The sequence below is a fragment of the Blennius ocellaris genome, assembly GCF_963422515.1.
Source record: "Blennius ocellaris genome assembly, chromosome: 10".
Classification (NCBI taxonomy): Eukaryota; Metazoa; Chordata; class Actinopteri; order Blenniiformes; family Blenniidae; genus Blennius; species Blennius ocellaris.
The window spans coordinates 23,393,045-23,412,357 of NC_137659.1; the positions used below are offsets into that span (position 1 = coordinate 23,393,045).

The 19,313-nt window shown below is 42.1% G+C and overlaps 1 protein-coding gene across 3 annotated transcripts in view; it reads left to right on the forward strand.

Moving 5' to 3' along the window:
* kcnab1b (potassium voltage-gated channel subfamily A regulatory beta subunit 1b) overlaps positions 1-19,313 on the forward strand; it is a 44,574-nt gene that overhangs the window by 19,199 nt on the left and 6,062 nt on the right. For all 3 annotated transcript variants that reach the window (XM_080503877.1, XM_080503879.1, XM_080503878.1), the window contains 7 exons: positions 39-82; positions 4,992-5,029; positions 8,052-8,131; positions 8,571-8,615; positions 9,883-9,927; positions 12,534-12,577; positions 17,114-17,200. In XM_080503877.1, coding sequence (XP_080360003.1) covers positions 39-82; positions 4,992-5,029; positions 8,052-8,131; positions 8,571-8,615; positions 9,883-9,927; positions 12,534-12,577; positions 17,114-17,200 — 383 coding nt within the window. The remainder of the gene's footprint in view (positions 1-38; positions 83-4,991; positions 5,030-8,051; positions 8,132-8,570; positions 8,616-9,882; positions 9,928-12,533; positions 12,578-17,113; positions 17,201-19,313) is intronic.

The window sequence follows — 19,313 nt, forward strand, 5'->3', positions numbered from 1 at the left end:
GCTGAATAATGCCGCTTTTCTCTCCTTATCCTCCACAGGAACCTGGGGAAATCTGGGCTGCGTGTGTCCTGTCTGGGGCTCGGTGAGTGTGTTTAATTAGCATGAGCACATGGAAAAATGTGTCATGATATTATGAGCACGCGCATTCTCATCTCGTGTGTGTGTGTGTGTGTGTGTGTGTGTGTGTGTGTGTGTGTGTGTGTGTGTGTGCTCGCACGTGATAAAAGTGGTATTTTTAAATATGAATGGAATGATCTAGAATATATTTCGATGAGTAATACCACTGTGTATTATACAGTGAAACATTGAAGGATGGACACAGTAAGTCATATAACACCCTATAAATCACCAAATGTGTGTGTGCCCAGCTGCTGAAGAGAGACAACAGGGAGAAGAAAAAAAAAACTTGGCAAAGTGAAAGAATGACGCAGTGGCGTGCAGGCTGAGCAGATACAGACAATCTGTGAATGAGTTAGTTAATCATCTCCATAGTGATTTCTGTTTTTTTTCTCGCTTTGGCCCATCACATTAAACAGTGGGAAGGAATAGCAAAGAAGAACATTCATCAGCTGAAAGAATTACTTTCATGCTTCACAATTGGCAGGCTGCAGCTGTGCAGCTGTGCCCTTGAGCAAAACATTGATTTTTAGCAGTAGCTGTTTCTCATCCAGGAGAAAATAAGCACAGTTTCACTGGTGTGATGGGTTACTTTCAGAATCTAGGTTTTCCGTTGAATTGTAAATATAATATGGCTCATAAATTCATTTTTTTTATTTGCGTTTTACAAACCCACTGCATCCATGTGGAAGTTGCTGCACATGCTGTATCGCTGCAGTGGTTCCACACAATAATAACACTTTGCTCACGACTAAATTTGACCCATGATACACGAGCGTTTATTGCTTAGCCTTAATAGCACTATTACTTATGAGCTGTTCCAGCGTTTCACAGATGACAGGTGCTGCGTTTGTATTTGCCCCAGTTTAAATGCCAGACGTAACGTGAGGAGAGTTCACACTGCAGCTGAAATGATGCCTTCCTACGAGCACCTTTATTCCGATGAAACCTTTAAAAAGTTTGAAAGTATACAAAGACATGAAGACTGAAACACAACTAGAATCAAACTAACTGACTTTTAGTTTAGATTAGTTGTGTTATTGTCATTACTGGTACAGAAGTATTAAAGCCTAAAATACATAACTCTGTTTTGTGTGAAGACAGAATTGACCCAATAATGCAGCTGTGTCTCAGAGACAAAAAGATCTAAAAGTGGACAAACATTTTTGAACAAAGCGTAAAATAAATGGCTAGAGGGTGGTCAAAAAGTTCCCACCGAAACACACTACCCTCATCTTCACAGACTTGGGACTCACACAGCAAAGCTGGCTTACGACCAGGGATGAAACCTGTAACACAGCAGTCAGGAACAAAGCCAACAAAAAGGTAGAAATCAGGCAGCAAAAATCTTCAGAATCACAAAAGCACTGTGGGAAACAACACATTTAAAACCACCCGACGATGTGGGCGGGATGGTCATCGATAAGTTGGACGGCAGGAGGGGATCTGACTGGAAGCTGCCTGGCTGGAGGCCATCACTGACTTTCTGAAAGTAGTTTTATTGAGAGGTGTGGAAAACTGGATGCACTCTCATAGAGGCAGACAATTTCAGCTTGATAGCGTTGGGGTTGATCATTGTGTCAATGATAAAGGGTCGTAAGAACCAGGGGGCAGCTTTTTGGAGGAAAGCCAAGCTTCCTGACCTGGTTCATAGGATGGAGCTGCTCTGTTGTGCCGGTCATCAATGAGTCTGTTTTCTTTAGCTGTCCAAAGAAGAGCTGCTCATCACAAAGGGGCAGGTACGCCAGAGGTGCTTGAAATGGAGGTCAGCCTTTTGCAGAGCTTGTCAGGGAGTGAATGGCATACTCAATCGAAGGGAGATGTTTGGACCAGAATGACAGGTTAGAAGCAGTTATACAAGTTAAGCTGCCTTCCAGGTCTCTTCTGGTCTGCTCAGTATTGTGTGGGGGGGAACCCAGAACAGAGTTTCATTGTGTCTCCGAGATCTTAAATCAATGATAGTGAGGATAACAGTCTTACCTTGAGATGTTGGCAGACCAGTAACAAAGTCCAAAGCGATGTGGACAGCTTGCGACTGTAAGAGGTCGGATCAGGCCAGGTGGTGGTCGGTGTGAGGTCTTGACCTGAGTACAAATTGAACCGGCATTGATAAACCCACAGGTGTTCATTTCCATCTCGGGCCTCCAGAAATGTCTCTGATGAAACCCTAAGGTGTGGTTGATGTCAGGATGTCAGGCAGAATGGGAGGTATGGACCCGTTGCAGCTCCTCGGAGCAGACAGAGGATCCCACCCCTGTATAGGATGCATTGACCTCAACCACAAACTGGAGAGAGGCGTTACTGTAAAGTTAATCACTGGAACTGAGATGACGAGGGACTTGAGCTGGAGGAATGCGTTTTCTGCATCTGGAGACCAAACAAAGTGGACAGAGGCCACAGTGGGTTTGGTTATAGGGGCTGCCACCTTAGTTCCCCCGCTGCATTCCCGACATGCCCTACATGCCCTTTTCCCAACCTCCTCCTGGATGTTCAGAGTTATTGCAGTGACACAAGTCGGCTTGAGAGCCATCAGCTGTTCCCTCATGCACACGAGCTGACCAGCCATCGGAACCCACAGAAGAGAGAAAAAGTGGTCCAGTCACTGTTAAGCATACTGTTTCTATACTGTTAGACACAGTGTAGACATGCTCTCCATAACACCTGGAGAAATAAAACAAAAAATGATGGGAAAAAAAGTTGAAATAAAGCAAAAACAGAGAAAGAATCCAGGAGCAGATACTAAAGGTAACAAGCATCTTGGACATGTGCACTACTAATTCAAGATACATGCAATACTAATAAGTAAATGAGAATATAATGCATGATGTTGACATAAATGTTAAATAGTGAATCTATAACCCTTTAGCACAGGTAAATATATATTAAAAAGATCCATTAAAATGCAGCTGTAAACAAAAATAGCCCTCTTGAATAGTGAAGGGGCAGAAAAACTACTAAAACTTTAACAACAACACCTGTAATCATGAAAGACAAAGGTCCTGAAGTCCTGAACAGTTTCATATATATAAACAGACACACACCTACAAGCTGATCTACTGACTGAGGATCGCATATGACAGAAAATATAACACGCTATCCATTTAACACATTTGTCTTCATCAATATGAAATACCGGGTGTTTGCCAGATGGCACTAAATACTGGGAGAAGTTTATGCTAAAACATTGATGTACAATACGGATGAAACGGAGGTGCAAGTGGGCTCAGCCTTCAGCAGAGCCGCTGCTGGTGTTCTGCTGGCTCGCCAACACTCTTATACGTATGGAGACTTTATTGTATAACTGTATTTTTTGTGTTGTATATTAGGTTTTGGATGTTGCAACCATTCCTCTCTGAAATTGCTTTTTTGTGGATTATTCAGGATATTTGCATTATATATATATATATATATATATATATATATAAACACAGTATATAACTTCCTCCTCCAACATGTGCACTCCTCATGTTATTCATCATTAATCACACAAATGTACTGAAAGTGTCAGTGCCTTATGCATTAACTTAGTAAATCAGGTTCATGATGTAGAGTTTATCCTCGTTACATGTAACATATGAATTGTAGTGGCAGTGAAAAAGAACCTGGAGAAGAATATGTCAACACATACTGTACTCTCACACAAGTACTTCCCCCAAATACCATCACAGTTTCACAGAAATACAAATTTGTCATAAACAGTGTAGGGCATGTAACTTTGAAAAAAAAAAATAGTTACAGTTACTATAGTTAGTTCTCCAAAAGGTAACGGAGTTTGTAACTGAATTAACTTCACTATGAAAGGAACTCGTTAGCAGGGAAAGTAACTGTTACATTACTTTTTCTCTTCTTCAAATGTATATATGTCTAAGGATTTGTGCAGGTTTCACAATCCAGTTGCATTGTAGAACTGCAGAGACAGAACATTTCATATTTACTGCACCTCAACAGACCACAACTTGTAGACATACTGTACTTCAAGTATTTTCTTTACCACAAAAGTAAACAGTGTAACAATATGTTGATAGCAGCAGCATCTTTGTTAGCAGAGCTCACGTTAGCCACATCAGTCTGCAGTCATCAACACTGTCAACAGCAATGTTTTTGGCCACTAGTTTTGTAAAAGCCTGTGTCGTTAAGAGACGCTTCATTAGATTTGAGTTGCTGAGGACGGACGTGGACAAAGACTTTACTCTGGGACATAAAGTACGTTTCACATGTACGTTCCTGCCTTTTACCTGAATGAGGTTAAAGTAGTGCCTCTCCTGCACTTCCACCTTGAAATTGTCAGCTTCACCTCAAAATGCTCCAGACACCAATCTCTGATAGTTGGTATGTAAACAACACCTGCCCAACTGAACACTGCCTCTGATTGGCTGACCGTGAACTCTTACTCTACCTTAGCCAATCATCATCACTTATGCAGATGTCCCACCCCCCTGCAGGGAGAACAAAACAACAACAGCTTTGCAGCTTCAATGGGTTTATTCACTTCACATGCCATAACGCACCATGTTTGATTGTCAGTAACAACAATGTCAGGATGGAAATATGAATTTGTTTTATTACGCGTTGTCAAAAAAGAAATGCCGTTGATAATGCTGTTTACCTTAACGCCGTAATTCCCATCACTGTTCATAAGTCACTGGGAAATCATACGGCAGTGAGCCAGCAGACCCCCCGTGACCCCACACTGACATTTAGCTGTAACGGCTTCACGGCAGGAAGCCTTTTTCATCACTGCCAAAAAAACGTCATATCAAATTAATGTCCAACAAAAAAGGAAACAATACCTTGTGTTGAATGCAAAAAGGCTTGTTTTTATCTATATATTGATGTTTTTTCCCAGACTTTGACTTTGACGTTTCCTTCCACAGGAACATGGGTCACGTTTGGAGGGCAGATCTCTGATGAGGTAAGACTTGGTGCCAGATTTGTTGTGAAGCTGCCGCCGCACACGAGTAGATGTGTGCTGGAGCTAAAAACAAGCGGCGAGTCACATGGTGTCAAATGCTGCTGTGCTGTGATGTCTTCTGAGACCTGCACTGGGAAACTGAAGCAAGTAAAGTGAAGTATTATGAATTGAATCTTGTGAATACAGAAGTGCAGAGGTTGGAGGATTTCATACAGAAAACAAATGTTGGATAGGAAACTTAAAGGAAGTATCTCATGACAAGGTTCAGTGCTGCCCCTTTTGTGGCTGGTGTGTCTCACTGTAGCCTGCAATCTATTTTTGCTTCCTTATTCTATTTTCAATCCACCTCTTTAGTTGGACTGCAGGTGGACAAAATGCTCGAGTGACTTCATGAACAGATTGTTCTTCATAGTGATGCTGCAGGACCAGACGGGCCCGGATTCCTTACTGAGCCTGATCACTTCAGACAGCAGGACTAGATGCATTGTTATCATCATCATCATCATCATCATCATCATCCATGTTAGCATTTTTAAAATGTCATCATACAAAATACAACAAATATCAAAAGCAGCACAATCAGTGATCTTAAAGCATTCGTCTATAATGTGCTTAAGCAGTAGTTTATAGTTATCATTTATGCCTTCATAATGATAGCAAAACATTCTTTTAATCAGCAAAAATGTCAATCGCAGTCTTTGTGAAGAGTTCACACACTTTGAAATGAATAGTTGCATCTTTCCATAATTTTACTTTAATTCAAGAAATGCACTTCTTTGTCAGGTTTTTGTTGGTTCCAGTTTTGAACAGCTCTCACTTCCAATAAAAAGATTCAGACTGAAAAAGGCAATATAACAAATAATAAAATAAAATAATACATTAGTTGTTTTATTTTATCGTAAACAGAATTGAGTTTTGGAACATTGTGTTTCACAAGCAATAGATTTGTTTGAGGATAATAATCACTTTTATTGATAATATGGTTTGTTTCTGCAGAACGATTATTGAATGTAATGTTGTTACAGTTTGATTTTCAAAATTCTGCACAATAAGATGATTTAGTATCTGTTGATGGAGGCAGAAATTATGCTCACAACAAAGGTTTGATTATTTACTTTATCTATTTATAAGTTTTCTTTAACAATATTCAAATGTTCCTTTAATTTTTTTACCAGAGCAATTAGAATTTCCACATCTACACAAGAAATAGGTTGTTGTTTTTAATCGATGTACGTTGTCCCTGTGGAAATCAGTGAAATCAGTGAAATCAGTGAAATCAGCTCCACTTCAGCAGTTTAGTCTGCATGGTTTTCTAGAGACAAAAAGTCGAAGAAAAAAATGCTCAATTTACATAAAGGTAGCATTGAATTCTGTTGATAATACTTTACTCTATGGCTTCTTTGTATGAGTGATGCAAACACACGTTTGTTTGGTTTCCATGTTTGTTTTGAATGCCATGCCAGCTTTGTCTCAAGGTACCTTCAACCTGTGTCTTACCTCAAGTCTTTGTTAGTCTGTTCTTTGTTCTCAGTCTATTTGATTCTTCTTCATTGTTTTTCTCTCATTCCAAGTCTTTGATTTTGATCTACTTTCCTTTATAGATAGATTTTTGTTAGGGATGCACTGATACCGACATCACTATCAGGTACTGAGTGCCGTTGCTTAAACTCGTGATAGATGGCTGATACGACGTGGCATGACATCACGCGTCAGTGGCGAGCAGGAGAGCAGGAGCGATGTCCACAGTTTGGAGATTGTTTAATATTAATGAGGACGACAAACGTAAGGCAGAGTATGAATTATGTTCTGGTGAATTTAATTCGATTCAACTTTGTGATTTATATGGCACAAAATACAACCCAGTCATTTCTCGGTGCTTTATACAGAAAGAAACCCAACAACTCAACAAAATATCAGGAGAAATATTCATTGGAAAGTAATGATGCTTTTCCGCTAGTTTAACCATTTAATCACATTTCCATTAAAAGTTAAAGTATCATACTGCTGTTTGTCAGAAGTCACCAGTTAACAGGGGCGCCAGTGAAACCGAAGTACTGGACAGTGAAGCTTGATCGTAACAATCCATATTTTGTAATTTTATTAATAAATATCTAACAATATATACTATTTAATTTAATATTTAAGCTGCTATCCAATGCATGTTCCTCCGCATCTTGTCGGGGGTGATTCCTTGTGCATGCCAGGGAAAACGGACTCGGCCCACGCCGTGGTGGTGATATTGTAATGGAAAATGAGGGAAACTGAGTTGAGTCGACTCGAGTAGGGCTGAGTAGGCACTAGTGGAAAAGTGCCATTAATAAAGGTTAGTACTCCCACCAGTCCTGCTAAAAAGTAGAATTGGTGCATCCCTAACTTTGGTTTCAAACTGTGTGTTTGGATCCTTTTAACAGATTTATGTTCGAATTTTTGTGTGGCCAGTGTAAATAACGTCCTTTTTTCAACCCAAACATTCATCTTCCGTCCAGTCCACTGAAGACGCCCAGTGTTTACCTTGTTATAGCTGAGATGCTCTTCATTTTGACAAAGCACACCTGTTTGACAGCTTGAGTTTGCTGTGATCGTATACTGAATCTATGGCACTCATGGGCGCAATGTGTTGTACCAGGATGTTAAAGTCCGTAGGTGTGAATGAACCACAGCAGTCATTCTGGTATCAGTATCACAGCAGGCTGTTAAATCCCTGTTGGGTGCCTTTTCCAGGATCAGCTCACTGACACAAACAGAAAATGAACTAAGAGAAGGGTGTTCAGGGAGGACGTCATCCTGACAAAGCTGCTCGTCAAAATAAACACCAGAAGTAGGTCATAAGATTGGGGGGGGGGGGGGGGGGGGGTGGCGAGCTGTAAACAGCCTTGATCAACAGTGCTGCTGGTGGTCTGAACCAAAGCACCAAACAGAGAAACTCTGCTGGGAGTTTCCTTCCATTTTGGAGGTGATATTTATAGCAGAACACCGATCCACCGTGGGGCTCACGAGGTGAATTGCTTCCTGTCTGTGGCAGGTCGCGGAGCAGTTGATGACAATCGCCTACGAGAGCGGGGTCAACCTGTTCGACACGGCCGAGGTCTACTCCGGGGGAAAGTGAGTGACGTCTCCCGTTTATCCGTCTCACTTCCACAAAGCTCTTTTCCCTGCAGGACATGGGACGGTAACAAGCTTTTCGCCTCAAACAAAAGAATTATGCACCCGTGGAAGTCAGAAAGGAAAGATAACCCCGAGTCTAATGGGATTTACATAATCCTATTCATCACCACAGGCTCCCTGCGATGTCCACTACTAAATCACATGTTACCAACCTGGACATTGTCACTGTGAATAATGTGGAACAGCCTGCACCCATGGGGGGGATGAATATTCATTTCAAGGTTGTTGGTGAAATTCAGGCATCCAATCCAGCACTCATCCTTTCTCTTGTCTCCTTCTCATTTTTAATCTGGCATTCATGCTGCAGATGCGTGGCAGATAAAGCTCACACTTAGATTTAATCTCAACATCTGGTATGGTTTCTTTTTCTCCACAGAGCAGAGATAATCCTTGGAAACATCATCAAGAAGAAGTGCTGGAGGTAAAGTGTACTCAAAGAAGTTTCACGTCACTGCAATGTGTTCTGGATGGTTCCATGTTTAGAGCATCCGACTCCCTTTCATTTATAACATGTACAGGCGGCTCTCTGTCACTAGAGCGTTAGTGAGGTCAAGTGCTGAGTCTGGATGATAAAGTCTGCTTCACACCAAGGTGCTGGCTTGATGTTCTTCCATCCAGAAAATTCTTTATGAGCACAGTCACGCCAGAACGCCATCAGCAAAGGTGGAAACTATGCGTTGTCCGAGTGTTTCGGTCGCTCTGGACAATCGTTTATGCGTGGCAGTTCATGGCATCTATTTGTACACAGACTAAATTATGAACAAATCCTGAACATATGGTGGACCCAGAACATGTTCAGAAAAGAAAAAAAACCCACGACGAAGCAAAGAACATCAGCTTGAAATGTCAACAAAAAGCAGAGAAAGTTAATCCTGCAGGTTGTCCAGAAGAAAGTGTCACCAGATCACACTGGTAAAGTGTATTGAAGTAAAGGGAGCTCCCAATCAATGACTTGTATAATAGCACAATCCCTCATTGATTTTTGAGTGATTCCTTTCAAACAAGCACTGAAAGGGAAGTAAGGGTTATTGTGGATCAGAGTAAATTTACTAAAATATATAACCCACACATCTGTAAAATCTGATCAACATCTGTAAAAATAAACCTGGAAAACATAAAATGTGATAAGAGTGAGAGGGAATGTTCTTTTAGTGTTTATAGTCATTTTGTTGGTTTTATGTTTTTATCCTTATTGTAAATTGATGGTTTGTTACAAAGGGGACGATTATATAAGTTCATTCTTTCTTGTGCTTCTTTTCATTCATCATTTTCTAAACTTTTGTTTTGTTTTGGCATTTTTTGTCACTGAATGAAAAAAAACCGAACTAAACTAAACTTCCAGGCTGTGGGTGCTCACACTGCAGAGATAATTCTGAGTGATATCAAACACAATTCTCTACAGCTCACGGCAGCTCTGCGCCCGTCTTCACCTGAACTCTCTTTAAATTATTGATCACTGAAGCGTGTGGGACTTTATAGTGAGAGCTCTGTGTTCAGTTCAGAGGAGTCCCTCTGTGGTTCTTCATCACCATCGCCTGCTGCAGGACAGAAAGTCACGGCATTACAGAGTCGCTTGCACATACAGGGAACGTGGACACGTGGACGTCGTCCTGCCAGCACACAAACATCATGAGAGCAACTTTAAAGTCCTTTTCAATGTGTTTTGATGTGTGTCTGTCCACCCTCAGGAGATCCAGCCTGGTGATCACCACAAAGCTCTACTGGGGAGGAAAGTAAGTGTGTGTGTGTGTGTGTGTGTGTGTGTGTGTGTGTGTGTGTGTGTGTGTGTGTGTGTGTGTGTGTGTGTGTGTGTGTGTGTGTGTGTGTGTGTGTGTGTGTGTGTGTGTGTGTGTGTGTGTGTGTGTGTGTGTGTGTGTGTGTGTGTGTGTGTGTGTGTGTATCCTCAGATGTTGGGGCGTCCAGCAGCAGCAGCAGCTGCACATTGAGTCTCTGCCTCCAGCTGCAGAGTGTGACATGGATCAAACATTGTGCAGAAAGCGACCACAGGCATGCAGACATGTGGGACGACAAACTCACCCCTGTTTTCATGCTGTCCTACCCTTCGCCTCAACATTCCTGAGCCAAACTGCCAGGAGTCGTATCAGCCTCTGCTGTCGTGCTGAAGTATTCTGCTCTCCGTCCACACCACTTTAATCCCTCTTCACAAAGCTCTTCAGGCGGGAAGTGGACCCTCCACCACTATACAGTGTATACACTTCTTCTGTGCAAGCAAAAGGCTAGTGTGTGTGTGTGTGTGTGTGTGTATGAGACAGTGTCTGAGGACAGTCTTCTACCTGGGATGTTTCACCAAACATCCAGAAGTTCTTCAAACTCTGGAGGAGCAGTAGTTCATTTCAGTGTCATTTTTTTATTTTCACCCCGAGCCACGCAGAACAAATGGAGGCAGAAAAACAAAGTGTGAAATGAAGCAATGGGACATTTAACAACTGAGCATTATAGACACACTGGGGCAAAAAGAGAAGAACAAAAAGAAAGAGAAAATTGCAGGAACTGTGAAAAATCGTGATGTGACGGAGTAAACACAGATGAGGCCACTGACAACAGTAAACATTCTTACCAGCTGATGTTTGCAGCCTTGTGAAAAGCACTACACACTACCATTAAAGAGACTGTTAGGTTATATGGATCTTTATTGATTAGCTTGGGAGATTACCCTCAAGAAATTTTAAATAAGAGCAGCAAAAAGGACAGCAGTGCACAGTTGAAGCTTAAGTAAAACACAGAATAACAAGATGTAAAAGTGAAACCTGTTGATAGATGAAGATAAACATACATAATAAACAAAAGTTTCATATCGGGCATTGAATGATGATTTATGTGTCGGTGTTAATGAAGCTGCCGCAGAGCAAAGATTTATTTGCCTTTCTTTCAGAAAGAGGTGATTTGAATTGCATTTTGCACTCCAGCTGTTCGAAAGGTATCAGAAAGTAATGAATTACAAATACAGACATTACAGAACCCCCTCGGGTCATATAGATGCCTTCTCACAAATTTATTTTCCCATTTTCATTTTTCAGAAAAAAAAATGATGATAAAGCTACCGTAAATAAGTGGAATGTAAAACTAATGATTATTTAATTGACAGACATTTTCATAATGTAATATCTTGTAAAACTCATGGAAACATTTTGAACTAACAAAGCAATCTTTTGTGCAAAACCTAATAGTAACAGTTGTGAGAGCTGCAGACTAAATGTAAACACCTTCCAGCACATATCCAGCACAAGAGAAGGAGTCTTCTTTAGTCCCTGCCTAATGGAAACGGCATTGATTATCCAATCTTGTTTAAAAAAAATGTCTAGTGTTGAAAAAAACTATGCAGGCGATGGTGTAGTAAATGAAGAAAATGAAGGCAATTGTTGGAGAAGAGCTGTTAAATTCTAACTGTTCATCTCGTCTACAGATATTACAGACTGTGACCATAGTCTGCATGTGCAGTACTGTGGAAGGTATTTTTCCCCATTTCCCGGGAGTGGTGTGTTTCATAATGATTGCACTCTGGGAGCCGGTTCAAAAAGAGACATTTTCAGAAACACCAAAAGGAAAATTAAAGTTGTTGTGTACGCAATGCCTTAATGCATATGGATCCTAGCAACTCTTAGCAATTATATCATTTGTTGTATTAATGTATGCATGTGTACATAGCACTTGTTTGTCTTGTCTTTTCATTTAATTGCAGATTATTTTCTGTTTGTACATTAGTATTTAGTCACATAATTTTCTTGTTTTACATAGTTTTGTTGTTAATAATTTACATGTTGACATCAACTGCTTTATAATCAAATCAAAAAATGCTATTGGTTTATTGACTGCTATCGTCTTTAAGTTCAACTTGGAGTTCCAATCTGGGCCTCAACTGTCCTCTATTGATCCCCAAAAAAGCATTCCACCAAATCTTTGTTTGAAAAGCTCTGAGTTTAGGCCACGAAAAGCACACAGTGTGTAGTAAACATTTTAAACTCACTCTATTCCTTCAGTCTTTGTAACCTGTCTGAAACATTAGGCCATTGATCCGACATATATTTGCCTGCTAATCGCTGGCCGGTGGCTGTGAACTGGAGATCAGGGCAAACTGGGACAATAAGCATTGTGTTTACTTCCTCACTGCACAGACACACTTTGTTCTCCAGCTGCAGGCACGTTGAGCACACTGATGGCTGCATTTCTCTTTTGCACTTTAGAGGTGATTTGTAACGCTGGCGCCTGCTTGGTGTGTACAATGACCTGAATCACTTCGTGAGAGTTGTTTTGGAGCGCATGAACGTGTGTAAGCGTTGAGCACCCTTGACTTGTGTGGGTTTTTTATTACTTTCTGCAGAGCAGAGACCGAAAGAGGCCTCAACAGAAAACACATCATCGAAGGTAACCAATCTATTTTGTTTCCTCCGCTGTGTCCTTCACGCCACCCCATCACTCACAGCCCGGCAGCGCTCACCTAATCTCCCTCTTTTATCTGTTTCCTCCTGCCTCTTTGCTCCTGTCTGCGTCTTGTCTTTCTTCCTTACGAGCTGCATTAATCAGCGATAAACCAGGTTTCTGTCTGTTTGATGGTAAACCTTTACACGTGTCTGTTGAAGAAGCAAGTTGCTGTGTTGCCTCCCTCAAACCAGAGCTCTGACGTTGCCCGAGCCTGAAGCTACACATTTCTCTCGTCCCCCTGGCTGCATCCACCACATGCTCCCGGCAACTCACCACTCCGGCCCACAGCGCAATGCACCTTCTGCAATGACTCAGCTCTCGTTCACATTATTAACATTCACCGCAGCCTCTGCAACTTCCCCCCCCCCACTGTGGAAATGGGGAATCAACTCAGTAAGGGCTAAAAGAGAAGGGCTGGGTTGAAACAGAAAGTGGGAGGAGACCAGAGACTTGGAGAGGAAGGAGAAGTGAAGGTGCAAACAAAGATTTTGTGGGGAAAACGGTGCAGAGGCACATGACTTCACAGACTAATGAACCTGCTGAGCGAAGCATCTGCCAGCGTTGCTCTGCGTGTAGCAGCCACCACAGGCCTGTCAATGAATCATTCGATCGGTTGAGTGACATTTACTGGGTGTGATCGAATGTCAAAAACTTCACGATCAATTGCAGGGATGAAGTGCAGATAAACCCCGGGGTAACGACACGGGTAAATGTCAACAGTCTCTCGAGCAGCAAACACGTGTGTTTGACATTTTATTCACCGGACAAAGGCATTTCTTCGTCTTTGAAGAATTTTAAATACCCTTTCATGGAAAGCATAATTAAATGCATTATTCAATGCAGATGCCCGAAGAGTAGCTTTGTTGTTCAACATATTTTCTCGGTTCCAAAAATAGACTCCCTTCACAGCCAATAAACTCCAGCTAATCCACGAGACAGCGGAAACCGCTGGCGATGATGGTGCAGGCTCAGATTAGGACTCTTGTAATGGGTGTTTCTGGGATGGGGGGAGTGCAGATGACAGAAGAAGGAATAAGTGGTTTCAACGGCAGTCGGCGGAGTGTAACTCTCAGCTGGGATTAGTGGGTGATGATGAAGCCTCTGGCACTAATCTGCCACGCATGCACACTTACTCCGGAGTGCTGCAGTCTGCCTTATGTCTCTGTTACGCCGCTGTCCTGGTTTGTGACGGTCTTCCGTGTGCTTTTCATCCTTCATCTGGTCTGTGTATGTGAATGGAGGCTGATCTGCTCACAACACACTGTTTTCATTCAGCATTAATTTGTCAATATGCAGAATTGTTCCTCCAAAACTCCCTGAGTAATCATTTTTCTTCATTCCTCCACTTTCTTGTCGTGCTCTCTGCTTCAAAATGCTTTTTCTCCAGCTGTCATTTATGTAACAAGGATAAAACTCTGCACAGGTGTGAGGCTTTTTCCCCTCAAAGATCTTTTCTTTTAATCAGGACAGTGTGAGCACAGCTTGGAAGTGATGAACTGTTCAAACTAATCACTGGAGTGAAAACTGGTGTCTGGGTAGTTCTTCAATTAGCCAAATATCAACAGTAATTGATAACAAATGTTCCATTATTTTTCATTATGGCTAATAAGCTTCTCCCACACCAGAGGGAACGTTGTTATCGTCTTTATCATGAAGGTTGGTGATACTTACAACCCTGCTGATATTCGGTAGAGCTGCACGACCAGAGGCCTGGACTGTGAAGCAAGATTATTTTCTTGTCAAGGTCAATTCAGGATTAACCCTGGGTTTTCTGTCCTACGACGCTGGTTCACTTCTTACCGGGTAAATCAACATGATAACCTACTCTGAACCTCTAACTAGCTGTTCTGGAAAAGAGATCAACTCGCTTAAAAGCTCCACCTCCTGACCAATCAGATCTCTTGGAAAAAGGCCTGCCCATTCGTAGGTCATGAGAGGAGCACGAAGGAGAGAAAGAGTTTTCGGGGAGAGGTGCAATCCTTTAGGCATAATCAAACATAACCTTGTCACTGAACTTGAAATATGTTTTGTTCTTGTTCTTCACTTGTTCCCAAGTCTGTTTAGCTCCACGAGGATTGATCTGAGATAATGAGCTTGATAATACTGGTCACATGGCATAGCTGCAGAAACATGAATTTATGAAACGCACATCCACTTGTGCCGTCATGGTGAAGAATCAATACTCCAGCATAAAACGCTGAAAAGCGTTATATCAAACCCACACATTAAAACATGTTCATAAATGGGAAATGGATATAAACTAAAAGAAGAGCTGTGAGGAAGCTCTGCCTGAAATATATATGTAAAGATTTGTGCACGTAGAAATAATCCACTTCAAGTGTTCTCTTTTAGGTTCATATTACAATTCAATAAACTCAACGAATAAAAAGTAAACGAACTGTAATTTCTTCACGCACAGAAAATGTTCATGAAAATGTTTGAAAAGATGAAAAGAAAAGTGAAGAAATGATTTGTTTAAGACAGAAACTTAACTGAGGATCTTGGTGGTTGGATAGTTTCCCCACATTAAAACTCAGAGTCATGGGCGGACTGCAGCTCGAGGACATGAAACTCCTTCAAACACATGTACTGCTTCAACCACCATTCCATGCTTTCAGTTTTCATGCCGGCAGCCAAGCAATGTCATTGGCGACGTTGGGTCAAACCATCCCTTTTTGTTTTTTTGCATGATGACATTGAATACTAACCAGAGTATAGATTCCACAAATGAACTCATACAACACTTAAAAATGCACATAAACTTACATTTTGTTCATATTTTTAAAGCTCTTCAGTATTTTGGTTGGGTTGCAGCTGAGGGACACACACGTTTACAGCTTTGAGGGATTTTAGACACACCAACTTGCCTCAAGTGTGTGTTTTAGTGGAAATAAACTGAAATATCCGGTGTAAACCAGTGCATGCCCAGGGGGAACATGGAAACTCCACAAACACAAAATCCCCCAACAGTCAATCACAGTTCCTCCTGACTGTGAGTCCAGGACCACAACATCACTGCGAGGCCCAGTATAAATCTTAAACTTCACACCTTTATCAAGTCAGTTTGTATATTTGAGAAAAGTAACTCGTAAAATCCACAGAGCTAAAACGGCCCTAATGAAAGTGGGTTTAACTCAGGTTGAAATAGCACTTACATAATAATGATGGCAGGATATATAGGACACTGAGGCTTTTCTTATTCAGACTAATTATATCAGCTCTTATTGAGCACAGTGTGAATGTGTCATGAGAGTTATATTATATTTCATTTGTGGATTGTGGGGGGTTTTAAACAGTGTCACATTTTGTCCTTTGGCAACCAGAACTTGTCGTTTGCTCGTAGAACCAGCCTGTAGCGGCTCCGGTTCACATGTGAGTAGAGCTGGACTGAAGGACGCTGCAGGCTGGATGCAGCTGCAGGCTGGATGCAGCTGCAGGCTCCAGTCACATGTGATCCACTGTCAGTTCACCCGCTTTAAGAGCATGTTTCCTTCAAATCCCTCAGGATGTACTTCACCCTATTTCTGTTTTTATTTCACCTAAGCAGAACCGCATCATTACCCCGACACTGGTAGCAATTCAAAGCTCACAGAAAGAAGAGGGATCAAGTTTGTGTGTAGTAGATACTAGTCACCACGGGGGTCTAGAGGGGTTTGACTGTGTGAGCATTCAATCACAGACTACTTTCACCAAATCTTTTGACATGCAGTCAAACTCACACAGTGAACACAGACAAAATTCCAGGTTTAGAAAGCAGAAATTATCTGAGAAAATGTGAATGAACCTCTTACTCATTGCATTTTTATTTTTTAAATCTTGGTGCTTTGCACATATTTAGGGATGGGAATTTATTGGATTTTTACAATTCCAATTACATTTTGATTTTGCTTAATGATCTTTATAGATTCTCATCTAGAACTCAAACCTGCAGTATTACCAGTAGAGGATGTGCTCACGTTGAGATTCACTCCAGAGAAGATCCAAAACGTGACATTCATTCAACGTTATCGCTGCTGTGTGAGCATGAGTTTCTGCATATTGATAGTATTTCCTCCCTTTGATGAAATATACATGTTGGAAGTATTGCAAGTTGCGCTGTTGTCTGCAATGGTGACGACATTTGCGCCCACTGGAATCGATAAGGGAACCGTTTGTAAATGTGGAAAACGATTCCAAGGAATTGAAACAGTGGAAACCGGTTCGCAAAAAGATTGTTTTTGCCGGAGTCGCTGTGTCCTAATGTTTTGCTCTGCCATCATGTCAAGCTGATAGCAGAGCAACCAAATCCTGGAATGAACAGTCAGAATGAACGGTTAGGTTTTCAGCATCAATGCATATGTGTAAACCATGATCATAGTATGGCTAATGTAATGTCCTTCAGAAGAGGCAGTGAGAGGCCCAGCAGCAAACGTGAAGGATGTTCTCTTAAGTTTCGCCAACTTGTAATTCCAGATGTTTGATCTCGTGCTCTGGTTCCAGGTTTGAAGGGCTCCCTCCAGAGGATGCAGCTTGAGTATGTGGACGTGGTTTTTGCAAACCGGACAGACAACAATACTCCCATGGAGGGTGAGTGATGGCTGCTATGGGGGGGGGGCGGTGGGGGGGCTGAGGTAGGAACAATGCATGTTGTTCAGTAACATTAGAAGGTGAGACATACTGACGAGGCCACTGCCCTTGACGGACTCGCTGTGTTTGTGTTCCAGCATACATACACTACCAGTAATGTGACAATCTGGCCTCCTATCCACTTCTCTATTTTGGTCCAGCAGTCTCCCTCCATTCCTCCTCTGTCTCGGTGGGATTGCGAGTCTCCACAGGGTCTCCGAGCTGCACCCGCTCCCAACCCTGCCTGTTCTTCAGAAGCAGGATTATCTGGCCCCTCCGGGGGGAAGCTGGTGTATTTTTGGGCTGGTCTCAGTAGATGCAAGCCCTCCAGTGCGCTCCACTCCGTTAACGCTCCGCTGCTGTCTCTCCCACACATCTACCTTATGCCACCAATCATTTCTTTAAGACACTTCCAGTTCCTCCCTCTTTGTGTCGGAGATTCTTGGACTCCTTTTCTGGAAGCTGCAGACCGGGTGGTCAGAATCCTACTTATGCAACGAAAATATTTTCCTTTTGCAGCCCTTTACCCCCTTATAGCTTCGTCCCCGATGAGCCTGCAGACAGTGGGAGGCCAATCTGTCATATTTATTGTTCCGGAGGCCTTGTTGTTTCCGGTCATGCTGGTGAATGGCAAGCAGACCCTGCACTCGCTCATTTAAACCTCCTCGCCATTTGACCCCGCAGATAAAGTGGTTTCTCTGCTGAAAAATGATGACAAGAAGTGTCATCTGATTGACGCATTGATCAATTGAATCGCTCTGACAGGATAGAGAGGGCGAGGCGTCAGAAGAAATAGGTCTTTTTATAAGAGCCGCCGTGTTGGTCTAGTAATCTACATGTAGCATCGTTGGCGTTGACTTCATCATTCATGGCAAAGGAGCAAGGATGCCATCATAAATCACAGCATGGAGTGGGCCGTCATTTTTAACTGCCCATGAGATGCTCATTCACTGCCTGCCCTTGTGTGTCTGTGCTGTAATAGAGCCGTTAAATTTCAATGCTATCTTACTTTTCTCTGTTTGCTCATGTGGGAATTATTGAGTCATGTTACTGAAGCCTAATTTGGATTGACAATATCAATCAAGTGCACAAAGAAGCTTCAAAGCAGGAAATGTGTATAAAAGTAAGAGTTAAAGATGAAGACGAATATGTCTGCATGCGTTTCTGTTTGCATTGGTTTTGGTGATTGTAACTACTTCCGACTTTGTGTGAGACGGGTCGCGTCCCCTCGGGGATGAAACATGATGTCATGGCTGCAAAGTCTGGCTTTGTTACCATCATTACGTTTTTCACCCATACACTCATCCTTCTCTACTCCGTCTCAACCCACAATTTTTCCTTTACTTACTTTTTTTTGCTTCACGTTCGGTCTCTCAGCAGGAATCGACCACGTGTGTCGCAAATATCCAAATTCCCTCTGACTTCCCCTTCACCTCTCTTTAGTTTCTTCTTCCATTGATGAGACGCTACAACAGTCTTCTCCAAACTGACATTTCATCTGAGATGTCACCAAATTCTCACATTATAGTAAATATGATGAGAAGGTGCCTCAAGGACAAGCCCAGTCTTTTTATTGTAATAAGTACATCAGGGCCTGAGGAGGAAACTTTGCAAGTGTTCGCACTCTGTCGCTTTCTAGTCACTCAATATGATTTTTAATTTGACAATGCAAATTGAATCCAGTCAACCGGCTGAGTGTGAAACTAATACAGGAGAGGAAGTAAAGGCAGGAGGAAAAGATTAGTGGTCAGCCAAGCATGTCTGTCTGGAGAAAAAAAGAGAATTGTAGTTCCATAGCACCAACTCTTCTCTGATGCCATCATCCAGTCAGGATCATCCTTCAGTGCTGGAGACTCACCTCTACTGAAACTACCTCTCTACCTCCGTCCTTATTTCTGGCTTTCACTGCAAACTCAGAACAGCTTCTGCACTTTGTTCCGCTCTCGTCGCTGCTCTTGATGCATGCTGGCTGAGGACGACCAAATGTTCCAGACTCAGAGCCACGCTGCTAAATGTGGACTCAAAAGCAAGCAGGCCGACGTGCTCTCACAGCTGGGCGCTTCGCATGTTTCAT